The 17106-nt window shown below is 45.9% G+C and overlaps 1 protein-coding gene across 1 annotated transcript in view; it reads left to right on the top strand.

Moving 5' to 3' along the window:
• KDM3A (lysine demethylase 3A) overlaps nt 1–17106 on the top strand; it is a 334933-nt gene that overhangs the window by 201620 nt on the left and 116207 nt on the right. The window contains 1 exon segment of the mRNA XM_030191048.1: nt 14351–14565. Within this exon segment, the coding sequence (XP_030046908.1) occupies nt 14351–14565 (215 nt within the window).

The raw sequence follows: 17106 nt of genomic DNA, 5'->3' as shown, positions 1-17106 counted from the left end.
TAAATAGTTGGGCTTTGTCTAGATTTAAAGGTGGCCAAGGATGGGGCAAGATGTAGGGGCTCAGGAAGTTTATTCCAGGCGTAGGGTGCAGCGAGACAGAAGGCGCGAAGTCTGGAGTTGGCAGTAGTGGAGAAGGGAACAGATAAGAAGGATTTATCCATGGAGCGGAGTGCACGGGAAGGGGTGTAGGGAAGTACGAGTGTGGAGAGATACTGGGGAGCAGCAGAGTGAGTACATTTATAGGTTAGTAGAAGAAGTTTGAACAGGATGCGAAAACGGATAGGGAACCAGTGAAGCGACTTGAGGAGAGGGGTAGTATGAGTAAAGCGACCCTGGCGGAGGACGGGACGGGCAGCAGAGTTTTGAACCGACTGGAGAGGGGAGAGGTGACTAAGTGGGAGGCCAGCAAGAAGCAGATTGCAGTAGTCTAAACGAGAGGTGACAAGGGTGTGGATGAGGGTTTTGGTAGAGTGCTCAGAAAGAAAGGGGCGGATTTTAAGGATGTAGTAAAGAAAGAAACGACAGGTCTTGGCGGTCTGCTGGATATGAGCAGAGAAGGAGAGAGAAGAGTCAAAGATAACCCCAAGGTTTCGAGCTGAGGAGACAGGGAGAATGAGAGAGCCATCAACAGAAATAGAAAACGGGGGGAGTGGGGAGGTGGGTTTGGGGGGAAAAATGAGAAGCTCGGTTTTGGTCATGTTTAATTTCAGGTGGCGTTGAGACAGCCAGACAGCAATGTCAGACAAGCATGCTGAAACTTTGGTTTGAATGCAAGGTGAGATAGGGGTAGAAAGGTAGATGTGGGAGTCATCAGCATAGAGATGGTAGGATGCAATCCAGCTCTCCACCGATTTTCACAATTCCCTTCAATGATGAACAGTTCGATCCAATTTGACCTTGGGACGTCCTTTTCAAATTCCTCAGCCAGAGAAAGTACTGACAACGGATGCATCCCTCCTGGGGTGGGGAGCCCATGTCGATGGACTTCACACTCAAGGACTTTGGTCCATCTAGGAAAATGGTCTTCAGATCAATCTTCTGGAGTTGCGAGCGGTCTGGAACGCTCTAAAGGCTTTCAGAGATTGGCTGTCCTATCAAATCATCCAAAGTCAGTCAGACAATCAGGTTGTGATGTATTACATCAACAAGGAGGGGGGCACCGGATCTCGCCCCCTGTGTTGGGAAGCCGTCCAGATGTGGGTTTGGGCTCGCCGTCACAGCATGGTTCTTCAAGCCACGTATCTGGCGTAAACAACTGTCTGGCCGACAGATTGAGCAGGATTATGCAACCTCACGAGTGGTCACTCAACATGGGCGTGGTATGCAAGATCTTCCGAGAGTGGGGCACTCCCTCAGTGGATCTTTTTGCCACTCTGATCAATCACAAGGTTCCTCAGTTCTGTTCCAGGGTTCAGGTCCACGACAGACTAGCGTCAGATGCCTTTCTCCTTCATTGGGGACTAGGTCTTCTGTATGCATATCCTCCCACACCTCTAGTAGGGAAGACTTCGCTGAAACTCAAGCAGGACCGCGGAACCATGATTCTGATTGCTCCTTTCTGGTTGTCCTCCGAAGAACCGTGGAGATTGGAGTATTTTCCAACCCTCATAACCCAGAACGAGGGGGCGCTTCTGCATCCCAAACTCCAGTCTCTGGCTCTCACGGCCTGGATGTTGAGAGCGTAGAATTTGCTTCATTGGGTCTCTCTGAGGGTGTCTCCCTGTTTTGCTTGCTTCCAGGAAAGATTCCATGAAGAAGTGTTACTTTTTCAAATGGAGGAGGTTTGTCATCTGGTGTGAGATCAAGGCCCTAGATCCTCGCTCTTGTCCTACACAGACCCTGCTTGAGTACCTTCTACATTTGTCAGAGTCTGGACTTAAGACCAACTCAGTAAGAGTTCACCTTAGCGCAATTAGTGCTTTTCATTGTCGTGTGGAAGGTAAGCCAATCTCTGGACAGCCTTTAGTTGTTCGCTTCATAAGAGGTTTGCTTTTGTCACCCCCCCCCCCCCCCCCTTCCCCGTCAAGCCTCCATCAGTGTCATGGGATCTCAACGTCGTTCTCACCCAGCTGATGAAGCCTCCGTTTGAGCCATTGAATTCTTGCCATCTGAAGTATTTGACCTGGAAGGTCATTTTCTTGGTGGCTGTTACTTCAGCTCGTAGGGTCAGTGAGCTTCAAGCCCTGGTAGTGCATGCTTCTTATTTCAAGTTCCATCATAACAGAGTAGTCTTCTGCACTCACTCTAAGTTCTTGCCAAAGGTGGTATTGGAGTTCCATGTGAACCAGTCAATTGTTTTGCCTGCATTTTTTTCCCTGTCCTCATACCCTCCCTGCTGAATGTCAGTTGCACACCTTGGATTTCAAGAGAGCATTGGCCTTTTACGTGGAGCGGACAAGCCCCTTCAGACAGTCCGCCCAAATGTTTGTCTCTCTTTTGATCCCAACAGAAGGGGAGTCACAGCTGGGAAAACACCATCTCTAATTGGCTAGCAGATTGCATTTCCTTCACTTATGCCCAAGCTGGGCTGAATCTTGAGGGTCATGTCATGGCTCATAGTGTTAGAGCCATGGCAGCGTCGGTGGCCCACTTGAAGTCAGCCACTATAGAAGAGATTTGCAAGGCTGCGACGTGGTCATCAAACCACACATTCACATTTCACTACTGCCTTCAGCAGGATACCTGATGCAACAGTTGGTTTGGGCAGTCGGTGCTGCAGAATCTGTTCGGGGTTTAGAATCCAACTCCACCCCCCAGGCCCATTTTTATTCTGTTCCAGGCTGCACTCTGTTAGATGTTCTAGTTCGTGGGTCAATCTTTCTTATGTCCTCGCCGTTGCGAGGCCCAATTGACCTTTCTTTGTTGTTTTGAGTGAGCCTGGGGGCTAGGGATACCCCAGTCGTGAGAACAAGCAGCCTGCTTGTCCTCGTGTAAAATGAAGATACATACCTATAGCAGGTATTCTCCGAGGACAGCAGGCTGATTGTTCTCACATACCCGCCCACCTCCCCTTTGGATTTGTCCTTCTCCTTGTTATTACTTTATCGAACTGATTAGGGCTCTTGCGCGATGCGTGCCCCCCCGCGTGCTCGAAGGCTCTAGCAAACTTTTGTTGCTATGGAAAATTTCCGTTCCTGGGCTGCCACAGACGCCGACCCAGTCGTGAGAACAATCAGCCTGCTGTCCTCGGAGAATACCTGCTACAGGTATGTATCTTCATTGTCTCTATTATTTTTTTTTCTTGTATTTTATTTTAACTCTTTATAGCTTTTAACAAACATAATTGATTTTTATGAGTGTCAATTCACAAAAAGAAAAAGTAATTCACATGTAAAATTACATCTAATATCGAAATTTCCTTCTTACTATCATCCACAATATTACACTGAATAATGATCCAAGATAAGGAAATAAAATTATCCTGCTTATTTTAAGCAGTTACATCACAAAATAGCTGAAGAAGCGTCGTTCCAAGTGGTTAACTGTAGCCTGCTATACAGTGGTACATATGGGATTAGACTTGTACACTAACCTGTTCTTTGCTAATTAGAAATTCTTCTAACTGCTTTGGGTCAAAGAATTGATATTGTTTTGACTGAAATTTAACTCTACAAAGACTGGGAAACCACAGAAGGAAATCCGCTCCCACTGCTACTGTTCTAGCCCGCAGCAGTAGGAACCTCTTATGCCTCCTCTGCGTTTCCCTGGAAAGATCTGGAGAGACCCTTATCTTTGAACCCATAAACTTAGAATCTAAATGCCTTAGAGATAGTTTGAGTACTGCATCTCTATCCATTTCTAACGCAAACGTTGCAAGCAATGTAGTTCTCTGTGTAATTACTTCAAGAGATGTTTCCAGGAATGCAGTTAAATTCATTGCCCCCTGTAAAGGTACATTTTCAGATGATTTAACATCTAATTGAAGGTAAAATGCTCTAGTTATGGGCGGCAAAGATGTCTCCTGCATTCCTAGTATCTCTACTAAATATTTTTTAAGCATTTGGACTGGTGAAATTAAAGGTGATCTAGGAAAGTTTAAAAAAGGAAGAGACGGTCTTTTGGCTTGATTTTCCAGATATTCCAAACGCCTGAAGGAAACATTTCTCTCCTTAATTGAAGCCTGTTCGAAAAGTTCCAATTTTTCAATTTTTTCAGTCAGTTTTTTTACTTCGGAGGTTTGAGAAAGATTAATTTGTAGTTGGTTCAATGCAGTCTCTGATAGTGCTTTAATTGTCTCTGTATTTTGAGAAATTAAAGTTTGTAAAGCAATTCCGAGTGGTAAAAGTCAAGTCCCAGAGTGACTCTAAGGTCACTACGGCAGGTCTTGCTATCTCTCCCAATAAAACAACCGGTTAGGGGGCTTTCACAGCCTGTTCCAAAATACTCACAGTTTTAGGCAAAACTGGTTTTATTGATGTTATTTCTGAATCTCTTTGGCTGTCTGCTCCATCTCTTCTCTCCCTCAGGCTCCCTCCCTGGTCACTATGTTTACCATTTCGGTCCGAGGTATCAGGGCTCAGCAGGAGGTTTTCACTTCTGGGTTGAGGGGGCGCTGTACGTTCAGCGGGGCTCAGGGAAGCCCCATCTCCACTGCTGTTCAGCAATGAAGCGCTGACTTGAGCAGAGGGAGTAGAAGCCAACATGGAAACGGGCACTGCACCAAAACTATGCAACGTCGTCTGTTTGAGCTGAGAAGTTTTGCTCGGGGTAAGGGGAGCCTCCCGAACTTTTCCTCAACTTTTTCCCATCACATGGAGGGGGTAAGGTGCTCGTTCCAGTGATAGTCGGTCTGCCTTAGGCGCGTGTCTGTTGACGCTTCCTATACTGTCGCCATCTTGGGCCTCTCCATTGTCTCTATTATTAAACAATGCTCTTTTGTATCTATATCCCTTACTAATAAATTTGTGTTTTAAACTCTCCGCCTTTTGTTTGTATGTCACTGTCGAATCACAAATGCGTTGATAGTGAAGAAATTGAGAGATGGGCAAACTGTTCTTAATATATGCTGGATGCATGCTGTTAAACGTTAATAAAGAATTACGGTCTGTGGGCTTTGAATATACAATAGTGAAAAATATTCCATGCTCCAACTTGTATATCAAGAAATGTGCATATAGAAAAATGGCACTCGTACTGGAATCGAAATGTAGAATGAAGTGCAGTTAGCTCTGTTACAAAGGATTTCAAAGATTCTCCATCATTATTGCAAATAAGAAAGACTTTGTATAGCACCACCAATATTGCACAAACTTGAAACTTGTAAGTGTGTAGATCTTGTATTTTTTCAGCATGGCCATAAACAAATTGGTCACCGAGGGGGCAAAAGAAGCCCCCATGGCCACTCCTCTCAATTGTTGTAAATTTTACCATCAAACATAAAATAATTATGTTGAATGGCAACCACTGCCAATTGTACAAAGAATTCAGACAGAACTGTCCACGGACAGGGATGAGAGTCAGTGTATTTGTGATTTGACAGTGACATACAAACAAAAGGCGGAGAATTTAAAATAAAAATGTATTACTAGGGGCTCCTGAAGTTCTGGGAAGTCGGACCCACCTGGACCATCCTGGGCCATCCTCTGCCGTGCCGGACCGCACCGGAGCTGTGTGGAGCCAGGTGGCAGATCGCTGGACCGCGACTGCCTCGCCGACCTCCGGCGCGAGAGACCGACCCGAGGCTGATCGTGTGGCCGCGTGGTCGCGACCTGTCCCTTGCCTTGCCGTCCCAGGACTCCCGCTGCCTCTCTCTGCCGGGGCCCAGACACCCGAGGGACCCTGGACTTCGGAGTCCCGCGTCGGCGCCTGCAGTGCACGCTGAGCCCGGGGTCCTGTGTGCCGCTGCTGTGCTCCCCGGCCGGAACGGCCCGGGCGCGCGCTGCGGTTCACAGGGCCTGGACGCAGTGCACGAACTGAGACGCTTGCTGGCCGACCAGGGCGCGGGGGACGGCGGCCGAGTTCGGCGGCCCTTGTGTGGACAGCTGGGGAGCGTCCATCGGTGACCACTGCTGTGCCCAGTGGCCCTACACTGCGGGCGATCCCCGTGTTTCAGCAGGGCCAGTGCACAGAGGTCAGGAGCCACAGGACGGCGTCTGTCTGGGAGGCTGACTCCCCCAGGGCTGCTGCTGCACAGCCATCGGGATGCTCGAGCCTATCCATTTTCTGCAACCTGCCTCCACCTGATCCGGCTTCACCCTGCGTGTTCCAGTCCGCCTGATCCGGCTTCTCCCTGCGTCTTCCAGTCCACCTGATCCGGCTTCACCCTGCGTGTTCCAGTCCGTCTGATCCGGCTTCTCCCTGCGTGTTCCAGTCCCCCTGATCCGGCTTCTCCCTGCGTGTTCCAGTCCGCCTGATCCGGCTTCTCCCTGCCTGCTCCAGTCCCCCTGATCCGGCTTCCTCCTGCCTGCTCCAGTCCGCCTGATGCAGCTTCCTCCTGCCTGCTCCAGTCCGCCAGGTTCAGCTTCTTCCTGCCTGCTCCAGTCCGCCTGATCCAGCTTCTTCCTGCTTCTTCCTGCCTGCTCCAGTCCGCCTGGTACAGCTTCTTCCTGCCCGCTCCAATCCGCCTGGTACAGCTTCTTCCTGCCTGCTCCACTCCGCCTGACCCAGCTTCTTCCTGCCCGCTCCAGTCTGCCTGGTACAGCTTCTTCCTGCCTGCTCCAGTCCGCCTGATCCAGCTTCTTCCTGACTGCTCCAGTCCGCCTGCTCCAGCATCTTCCTGTCTGCTCCAGTCCGCCTGATCCAGCTTCCTGCTTGCTCGTTCCAGTTCACCTGATCCAGCTGTTCCAGTCCGCCCGATCCTGCTCTCCCTGCTTGCTCCAGTCCATCTGCCTCAACCTGTTCCAGTCTACTTGATCCAGCGTGTTACAGCCTGCCTGCTCCAGCTACTCCCTTACTCCAGGCCCTCTGCTCCAGCCAGCTTACTCCAGTCTGCCTGATACAGCCTGTTCCAGTCCGTCTGCTTCAGCTTGTTCCAGTCTGTCTGCATCAGCTTGTCCTAGTCCGCCAGCTCCTGCTTCAAACCACTCCAGCCTGCCACTCAACCTGACTACTAGCCAATCATTGACTTTCCACCAATCACCTGACTGTCTACCACCCACCCTAAAACCCGCCTGCCTCCCAGCCCATCTTCCTACCAGCTCATCATTCTCCTGCCCGACTGCATACCCTCACCTGCCTGGCTCCCAGCCCACCTACCTTCCCTTTGAACACCTCAGTCACTACCCATGGCCCCCATTCACATCCTATTCCTTGCCCTGTCCCTCCCTAATCTTTTCCCCCTCTCACCGCTGTCTTCCACACGATTTCACTACCCATCCCTGTCCTCTTCCGCCCTCCCCTACCTACCCCTGTCCCCCACCATCTCACCATCCCTACTGTCTTCCTCCTCCTTCCTAGCTCTCAACCTTCAACACCTCCTTCCTGCCATGAACCCTTCCCCTTTCCTCCTAAGCGCATCCCGTCTTCGTCGCCCTTCCTCACCCACCCTTCTCCACACTCTCTTGCTCCTTCTCCTGCTATCCACGGGTGACATCAATCCCAACCCAGGTCCCCCGCACCTGTCCTCGTCCTCATCTCATCTATGCAAACGATCCCGCGATATCTCCAACCTCATCCCTATTCCCCCCCTCCTCCCTCCCCTTCTCGTGTGCCCTGTGGAACGCCCACTCAATCTGCAACAAACTTCCCTTCACCCACGATCTCTTCATCTCCCATTCCCTTCATCTGCTCGCCCTAACTGAAACCTGGCTCACCCTGGACAACTCTGCCTCAATCGCTGCCCTATGCCACGGAGGTTATCTTTTCTCCCATTCGCCCCGCCCAGTCGGCCGCGGTGGCGTCGTCGGATTACTACTTTCGCCCGCCTGCAGCTTCCAACCTCTCCACCTACCTCAGTCTCACAGCTTCTCATCCTTTGAAGTTCACTCCATCCGTCTATTCCACCCACTGCCACTCAGAGTTGCAGTCATTTACCGCCCCCCTGATAAATCCCTCCCATCCTTCCTTACCGACTTCGATGCCAGGCTCTCCGTCTTTCTTGAGCCCTCATCCCCATCCCTCATTCTCGGTGACTTCAACATCCACACTGATAACCCTTCCGATTCATATGTTTCTCAGTTCCTCACTCTTACCTCCTCCTTCAACCTCCAACTGAGCCCCACCACCCCTACTCACAAATCTGGCCACTGTCTTGATCTCGTCCTCTCTTCTACTTGCTCACCCTCCACTTTCTGCGTTTCACCTCTTCCTCTCTCCGACCACCACCTTATCACATTCACACTTCAGCACCCTCCCCCTCAATCTCGCCCAACACTAACTACTACGTCCAGAAATCTCCAGGCTGTTGACCCCTCCACCTTATCCTCTACTATCTCTGATCTCCTCCCTTCCATCTTGTCCTCCACATCCGTTGACAAAGCTGTCTCCACTTACAATGCCACTCTTTCCTCTGCTCTAGACACCCTTGCACCATCCACCTCCTGGCCCACAAGACGTACCAATCCCCAGCCCTGGCTGACCCCCTGCACCCGATACCTTCGCTCCTGCGCCCGTTCGGCTGAACGCCTCTGGAGGAAATCTCGCACCCTTACTGATTTCACTCACTTCAAATTCATGCTATCCTCCTTCCAATCCTCCCTATACCTCGCTAAGCAGGACTATTATATCCAATTGACCAATTCCCTCAGCTCTAACCCTCGTCGTCTATTCGCCACCCTCAACTCCCTCCTCAAAGTGCCCTCTGCTCCCACCCCCCCTTCACTCTCTCCTCAATCTCTGGCCCACTACTTCCGTGACAAGGTCCAGAAGATCAACCTCAAATTCACCACTACTCCCTCTCCTCCTCTTCAGCCTATATCTCACTCTCTCATCCAACCTACCCATGCCTCCTTCTCCTCCTTTCCTGCTATCACCGAAGAGGAAATCGCCCATCTCCTCTCCTCCTCGAAAGCCACCACTTGTTCCTCTGACCCCATCCCCACTAACCTACTCAACACCATCACTCCTACCATCACCCCCACCATCTGTCATATCCTTAACCTCTCTCTCTCCACTGCATCTGTCCCGGACACCTTCAAGCATGCTGTGGTCACTCCACTCCTCAAAAAACCATCACTTGACCCTACCTGTCCCTCCAACTACCGCCCCATTTCCCTCCTACCCTTCCTCTCCAAGATACTTGAACGCGCCGTTCACAGCCGCTGTATTGATTTTCTCTCCTCTCATGCCATACTCGATCCGCTTCAATCCGGCTTTCGCCCCCTACACTCAACAGAAACGGCACTATCTAAAGTCTGCAATGACCTATTCCTCGCCAAATCCAAAGGTCACTACTCCATCCTCATCCTCCTCGACCTCTCCGCCACTTTTGACACTGTCAATCACAACCTACTTCTTGACACACTGTCCTCCCTTGGGTTCCAGGGCTCTGTCCTCTCCTGGTTCTCCTCTTATCTCTCCCATCGTACCTTCAGAGTACACTCTCATGGTTCGTCCTCCTCCCCTATCCCGCTCTCTGTTGGAGTTCCTCAGGGATCTGTCCTTGGGCCCCTTCTTTTTTCAATCTACACCTCTTCCTTAGGCTCCCTGATTTCTTCTCATGGTTTTCACTATCATCTTTATGCCGACGACACCCAGCTTTATCTCTCCACATCAGAAATCACTGCGGATACCCAGGCCAAAGTCTCGGCCTGCTTATCCGACATTGCTGCCTGGATGTCCAACCGCCACCTGAAACTGAATATGTGTCTAAGACTGAACTTATTATTTTCCCACCCAAACCCACTTCCCCTCTCCCTTCACTCTCTATCTCAGTTGATAACACCCTCATCGTCCCCGTCTCATCTGCCCGCAACCTCGGTGTCATCTTCGACTCCTCCCTCTCCTTTTCTGCGCACATCCAGCAGATAGCCAAGACCTGTCGCTTCTTCCTTTATAACATTAGCAAAATTCGCCCCTTCCTCTCCGAGCACACCACCCGAACTCTCATCCACTCTCATTACCTCTCGCCTTGACTACTGCAACCTACTCCTGACCGGCCTCCCACGTAGCCATCTATCCCCCCTTCAGTCCATCCAGCACTCTGCCGCACGTCTTATCTTCCGCCTTAACCGATATACTCATATCACCCCTCTCCTCAAGTCACTTCACTGGCTCCCAATCGGATACCGCATACAGTTCAAGCTTCTCTTACTCACCTACAAATGCACTCGATCTGCGGCCCCTCCGTACCTCTCTACCCTCATCTCCCCTTACGTCCCTACCCCTAACCTCCGCTCTCAAGACAAATCCCTCCTTTCAGTACCCTTCTCCACCACCTCCAACTCCAGGCTCCGCCCCTTCTGTCTCGCCTCACCCCATGCCTGGAACAAACTCCCTGAGCCCATACGCCGTGCCCCCTCCCTACCCATCTTCAAATCAATGCTCAAAGCCCACCTCTTCAATGTCGCCTTCGGCACCTAATCACTACATCTACCCCAACTTGACATTTCGTCCTTTAGATTGTAAGCTCTTCTGAGCAGGGACCGTCCTTAATTGTTGATTTGTACAGCGCTGCGTAACCCTAGTAGCGCTCTAGAAATGTTAAGTAGTAGTAGTAGTATAACCTCGGAAAACAGTGAAGAATGCATACAAAGAGCCTAAGGGCCAGAAAATGATAAAAATTCACAGTACCTCATTTTGTAATACCAGTAGATTCATCTATATTATTCGTTGTCCTTGTAACCTCTTATATGTGGGGTCAAACCAAAAGATAAATATGAGTGAGAATGATTGAACACAAGCACTGCTTGAAAGTAAAAAAAAAATGGAGGCTTCTGTAGTCAGACACTGTGGAAACAGAACATCAATTTTTTGACTTAAAATGCATGGGTATTGATTGTATGCTGGATAACAGCCACAGAGGAGACATTTCCAGGGCTTTAAGACAGTAGGAGCAATGGTGGATATATCATTTAGATACAGTGGCCTTTTGGGGCCTGAATGAACCAATTGGTTGGCTTAGTCCTTTAAAATTTTCTGTTCTTCTGATTGGAGCAGCTCGTCTTGGCGTTTGTTTATAACTCGTCGTCATCTGGAACCAAATCATCATATTGCAGGTTCCTCCTCCTGACGTAGCTTTGCGAAACAAGGGGGCCCTTGTTGAGGTTTTTTTGGTTATGAGCAGATGGCAATCTGTGGTTTGCTATGTTGCAACTCAAGATTTCTCAAACACACGTGAGAAGAATACTAAGATATAAAGATAAGTAGCACTAAAGTTGTGACATGCCATGCTCTTTCCCGTGGAACTATTTTCTAAAATCACTGCGGAAAGTTGAGTAAGGGCAACTTTGCAAGTTTGTTTTTTGCTTGCTACTAAGAGTCACTTTTTTTTTCTGCAATTGCTTTTTCTCTATTTATGTTTCACTTTAGAGTTGTTTTCCACTGCTGTTTTTGCAGTCCTCTTTTAAGCGAGTGAAAGATAGCCCCTTTGGGGTTGGATATTGTAAAAGTTTGCCTTCCCTGGGCAGTTGAGGCTTAATTATTTAGGTATAGATTTATTTACCGCCTTTTTTGAAGGAATTCAACAATATGCTGTTAGACAAGATTGCCTTTCTCAGTCTTTCAGAGCAAGATATCTTTTATAGTACTGGATATTTACATTTTTACTCGTCCATCTTTTATTGTTGTTTAGATGCCAATTAAAACCATTATGCAGCCTTGAGAGATGGATGATGTAGGATGTGAGCAGATGAGTTCCAGGTAGACATACAAACCAGGTATTACAGTGCCTTGTAGAAGTCTTCACACCTTTTATATATATATATTTTTTTTTTTAACATTCTGCTCTCTAAAGCAAAATACAAATCAGTGCATTGAATAATGTTTTCACTGTTCTACACACTTCATACTCTACAGTTTCAACCTGAAAGAACAAATAGAAATATTCAGAAAAATAATTTATGCAGTCAAGGCTGATTTAAAAGTCTTTCCCCTTCTTGACTTTAGTACTTGGTAGAAGGCCTTTTGCAGCTATCAAAGGACAGTGGTTCTTAATCCAGTCCTTGGGGCATACTTATCCGGTTGAAGTTTCCTTTTTTGCAGCCCTCACCTGACAGTGGTTTCTTTTTTTTTTTATCGACAGTGGTTTCTTAATCCAGTCTATGAGGCATACCTATCCACTTGAGTTTTTGGGATATCCACAATGAATATGCTTGAGCTAGGTTTGCATATCAAGGAAGAAGTGCATGCAGATCTATTTCCTGCATATTTATTGTGCCCCAAAGATTAGGTTTAGAATCACTGCTTTAGCTTAATTAACAAATTTGCACATTAGGATGGTGTAGATTTTGCCCATTCTTGACATCATAGTTCAGTCTCTTTGAGACTGTTGGGGAACCGACGGGACTATAGTTTTGAAATTGTGCCAGAAATTTTATGTTGGAATTGAGAACAAGAAGTTAATGTCTAAGGGGCTAGGAGACCGGCAAAGTTGACAGTGGCTGCATGAAGACTGCAGCCGTGCAATTGCTATATGTTTTGTTTCTGCTGCTGCTGGTCTGAAGCAGCAGCAGCACTGGGGGGGGGGGGGGAGAAATAGAATGTACAAGAGTAGACACAGGAAGGGAGAGAAAAGACTGGATGTAAGCGGAGCAAGGAGATAAATGGGATGAGGGAAAGAGATAGATGAAAAGCTGTAGGTAGACACAGTAAAAAGAGGGAAATTGAAGACTGGATAGAATGAAATCTGGACAGCGGCTGAAAAATAAATTGAGGAAAGCTGAAAGAAAAAGGAGGAGGAGAGAAAAATGGCAAGGAGAGGAAGGAGAAGAAGAAACCAGACCTAGACCTGTACAATATAAACATAAAATAATCAGCAAAGGTAGAAAAATTAATTTTATTTTCTATTTGTGGTTATTATTTGCCTGTTTTTGGAATGTCCATTTCAAAATCTCCACTGATCATTGCTCCGTGGTACATGCAGGCCATGGAATAATCTTGAAACTGTCAACATTGTGGCCAATCTAATCTGGAGACCTTTCTAGATCTTAAAGTAATCTTAGGCCTCATCCTGACCTTCATCAGCAGTTTCCTCAACTAATTGCTGCTGACTTTGAAGGGATAACCTGGTCAAGGCAGTGTATTTGTTGTGCCAAACTGTTTCCAACTTAATGATGGACCTGACAATGTCCAAAGAGATATTACACACACTGGAATTTTCTTATAGCCTTCTATGAATCTGAAACGTTGAAATAACTTTATTCTGGAGTTCTTTTGCTAACTTTGTTCATCATATTCAGACCTTTGCTCCAAATTCACTTCATACAACAAACAACTTGATTCTTCATGCAAGGATATTTGAATGAGCTCAATGACGGATAACACAGAAGAGCTCTGTTTAACTTATGAGCCTTAGTAAGACAATTGTTGGAAATAAAGCTAATTTGAGTTTGCTATGACAGACAATATGAAGACTTGTGTAATCAAGGCTTGTTTCTTATTAATTACTTTTCAATATTTCTTTAATTGGTTTTTCATATTGAAAGTGTAGAATATTTTGTGTAGATCAGTGAAATTCTTCACTCAGTTTTGAACTGTACTTTTTAGGCAGCAGAATGAAAAATGTTTTGTCAGAGTATTTGCTATACTGCGCTTTGCATATGAACAAAAGTGGTTTTACAATTCAAAAACAAAAATAAGGGAAGAAGAAAGCAATGAATTCCAATATGTAATAGGACAGAGAGGGGAAAGGAGTTGAGATCAGAAAGGTCATGTAGAAAAGCCTTACAGCACCCACTGCAACCCATGTGCACCCATTCATGAGCCACTGAAGGCCAAAGAAAAGAGATGGATACAAGGGGTGAAGCCTTCATAAGGTACTGTAGAAACCTATTTTTATTTAATCAAATTGACCTGTTTTCTAGAGGTTTAAATACTTTAATTTTAAATGTTTTACTTTTTGTCTATTAGATTGTAAGCTCTTTGAGCAGGGACTGTCTTTCTTCTATGTTTGTACAGCGCTGCGTACACTTTGTAGCACTCTAGAAATGTTAAATAGTAGTAGTAGGTTCCAGATGATGCACAATTAATACAAATGTAAAATATAAAATCCAGCTTTCTTCATTTGTAGTTGTTTACTCAGTATGATTCCCAAGGTATCTGTTCTCATTGAATTCTTTGCCAGAGTAAGGCAGAGTGAAGGTATACTACTGCTAGAAATTGCGTGATACCAAAACATGCCAGTCTCAAGTGTATATCTTATGGGTTTGCTGTGAGCCATTGAAAAAAAGTTTGCATACTTACAGGCATTTCAGACCTGTTAACATTCCTGATGTGTGTTCTGGAAGACTAGTGATAACTGCATTTCTCTCTTCAGGTTGCAGTTCACTAGACATGGAATGTTGCGTGAAGAAGGTTTCCTAACACCGAACAAGTATGATTCAGAGGCTATAAGCTTGTGGTTGCCTTTGGCGAAAAATGTTGTTGGTCTAGATTTAGACACTGCAAAGTACATTCTAGCAAACATCGGAGACCACTTCTGCCAACTGGTGATGGCTGAGAAGGAGGCCATGTTGTCAATAGAACCACACAGTAAGACTTCAATTTTCTTTTTCAAATAGCAGATTTTTTCATGTGTGGGTCTGACGACTATCAAACCATATTTCATTGTGACTGTACATCCATTGCTTATTGTAATATTTGCTAATGATGACCAAGGCATTGTCCACCTTTTCTGATATTTGTTGGACTTGTTACTTTTTTTTAAATGAAATAGTCTCCAAGAGTGTACATGAACAAGGATTCTATTAACATTTTAATTCCTTATTGTCCATGTCACACCAGTCCAGACAAGTTGGTATTATCCCCCTGCCATCAGATAGGGGGAGAGAAGAAAACTCAGAGCTTACCTCACTCCCCTTATAAGGGGCGGGTGCTTTCTTCCACTCTACGGTATTTGTTTCCAGTAGATGGTGTCAATACTGTATTGTTTGTAATAGCCTACTTCTAATAATGCCCCCCCCCCCACCTTTAGCACCAAAACCCCTATATTTTTCATCTTAAAGTCAAATTTAGATTCCCTCAATAGTAGCCTGTTCTCCAGAATTTGCAGTAACCAGCATTGCTGTTCTCCACCTCTACTCCCCTCCGCATGATGACTGGATCTCTTTTCATACCGCCTCATGATTATAGTGCTGGGCCGGTCTGGATGCTCAGTTCCCTGGACCGGCACAACACCATAAAATTGAGAAAAGGTACGAAGAAAGATCTAGTAATAGCAAGAGGGTGGAAGAGAGTAATTAATACCTGTTATCATGGGGAACAGGGTGGTGGAGAGAACTGGTGGTCATTGCGGGGAGGATGAGTAGAGAAGAGAAATAATGCCTCCATGAATAGTCCACCCTGGACTCCAGAAAACCCTTTGTTTCTAATTATATCCTGGGCATTTATTAGAAACAATGTGGTATATGGTCTAATGCAGCATGATTCCTGAGCCACTGGGTTTGTAATCTTCTTCATTTCTCAGGCACCTCTTTCTTTTGTCTTAGAATCTCGACCATTGAGAAGCTCAGTATTACTAAAAAGACTTCTCAGTTTTTGCAACCATTCATGCCAAGGGTGTCCACCTTGCAGCCTTCTGGAGGAATATGATATAAAAAAAATGAGAAATGAAATTTGGTGGACCTTGATTAGAGTTTTGAGTAACTGTGGGTTCAGCTTTATAGGGGAAGCATTATTTTACCCTGAAGGGTACATTCTTTGTGTGGTTCTTTATGGTTTATGCCTTTATTATTTCACATTTTATACTGCTTTTCTTTCAGTGCCAGCAGCAACCCCCCCCCCCCTCCAAAAAAAAAAAATTACAATTGAGAGTACAAATATAGCAAACAAGTTTCATGTTTATTTTAGACTTGATATACCTTGTATCAAAAACGTCTACATGGTGTACAATTAAAATTTAAAATTGAGAAAGGAACACTATAAATCAATAGAAGAGAGGAAAAAATAGAATCGGATTAAGGTATCCTATGCACCACAGTCTAAGTACTACAGTCACCACTTACAGTGAATCATTAATTATTGTGAAAAGTTTTTTTTTCAGCAAGTTAAGTTTATAGACCCTCTTTGAACTTTTGATATCTATCAGTTCTTGAGTTATAAGTAATGTCAGTTTATTCGAATGTGGGTCCCATAACGCTGAATATGGAATCTGTTGAAATGATGGAATCACCACCAAGTTCTTTTGGGAAGATTGCAAAACATGACTTGAGGTGTAGGGAATGAATGATAGAGGGAGACCAGTGGTATGTATATTATGGACTGATGTTAAAATTTTGTAAGGAATCCTTGCTGATATTGGTAGCCAATGTTCTGATATTGAATGAGGTTGTGAGGTTGCCTGGTCCCAGTGTTTCACCCCAGAGATGATTTTGACAGCAGTATTCTGCACGGATTGTAATCTCTTGATGTCAGTCAAACCGAGGCCATGGAAGAGAGGGTTAAAATTGTTTAGGTGGCCTAAGACTAGTGAGTGCAGTAATAGGAAGAAGACCTTTGTGATTGGCAATTTGGATTATATGGGATCTGTAAGCCAGCTGTTGTCACAATGCACACACTTTGGGATGCCTTTCAGGGGGTGAGTTCCTTCCCCTTTTAGATTGTTGGCAATCTTGTGGATGATACAGAAGTAGCTTGGCAGGTTAGGCTCAAATGATGGAACAGCATGGTGCTAGATTTCAGATGGTGGAGACTGAGATTAAAAGTTTGCAAGAAACTAGCGCAGCCCTATTTTTTTTTTTTTTTACTTTGAAAAATAAATTTGTGGATAATCAGGTAAGGAGGAACAACTTGCTACTGAATTTTCTGAATCCCCACATAGTAGTCTCTATGGATATGGTCATAAAATATATTGAAGTCCTGGGAATGGATTCACAACATCTTTCAATATTGAACCAGGACTCTACATTAGAGGTTTTCAATCTTTCATCTCACAGCACACTGACAAGGTGCTAAAATTGTCAGGGCACATCATCTGTTTTTTGAAGGATATATGTCCCCGCCCTTGCCTGCCCCCCTCAAGTTGATTGCACACACACTTCACTTTAAAGAAAAAAAAATCACTTCTATAATGTT

This window comes from Microcaecilia unicolor, chromosome 2 (genome assembly GCF_901765095.1).
Source record: "Microcaecilia unicolor chromosome 2, aMicUni1.1, whole genome shotgun sequence".
Classification (NCBI taxonomy): Eukaryota; Metazoa; Chordata; class Amphibia; order Gymnophiona; family Siphonopidae; genus Microcaecilia; species Microcaecilia unicolor.
The sequence above is the reverse complement of the archived record's forward strand: the minus strand, read 5'-3'. Positions and strand labels throughout refer to the sequence as shown.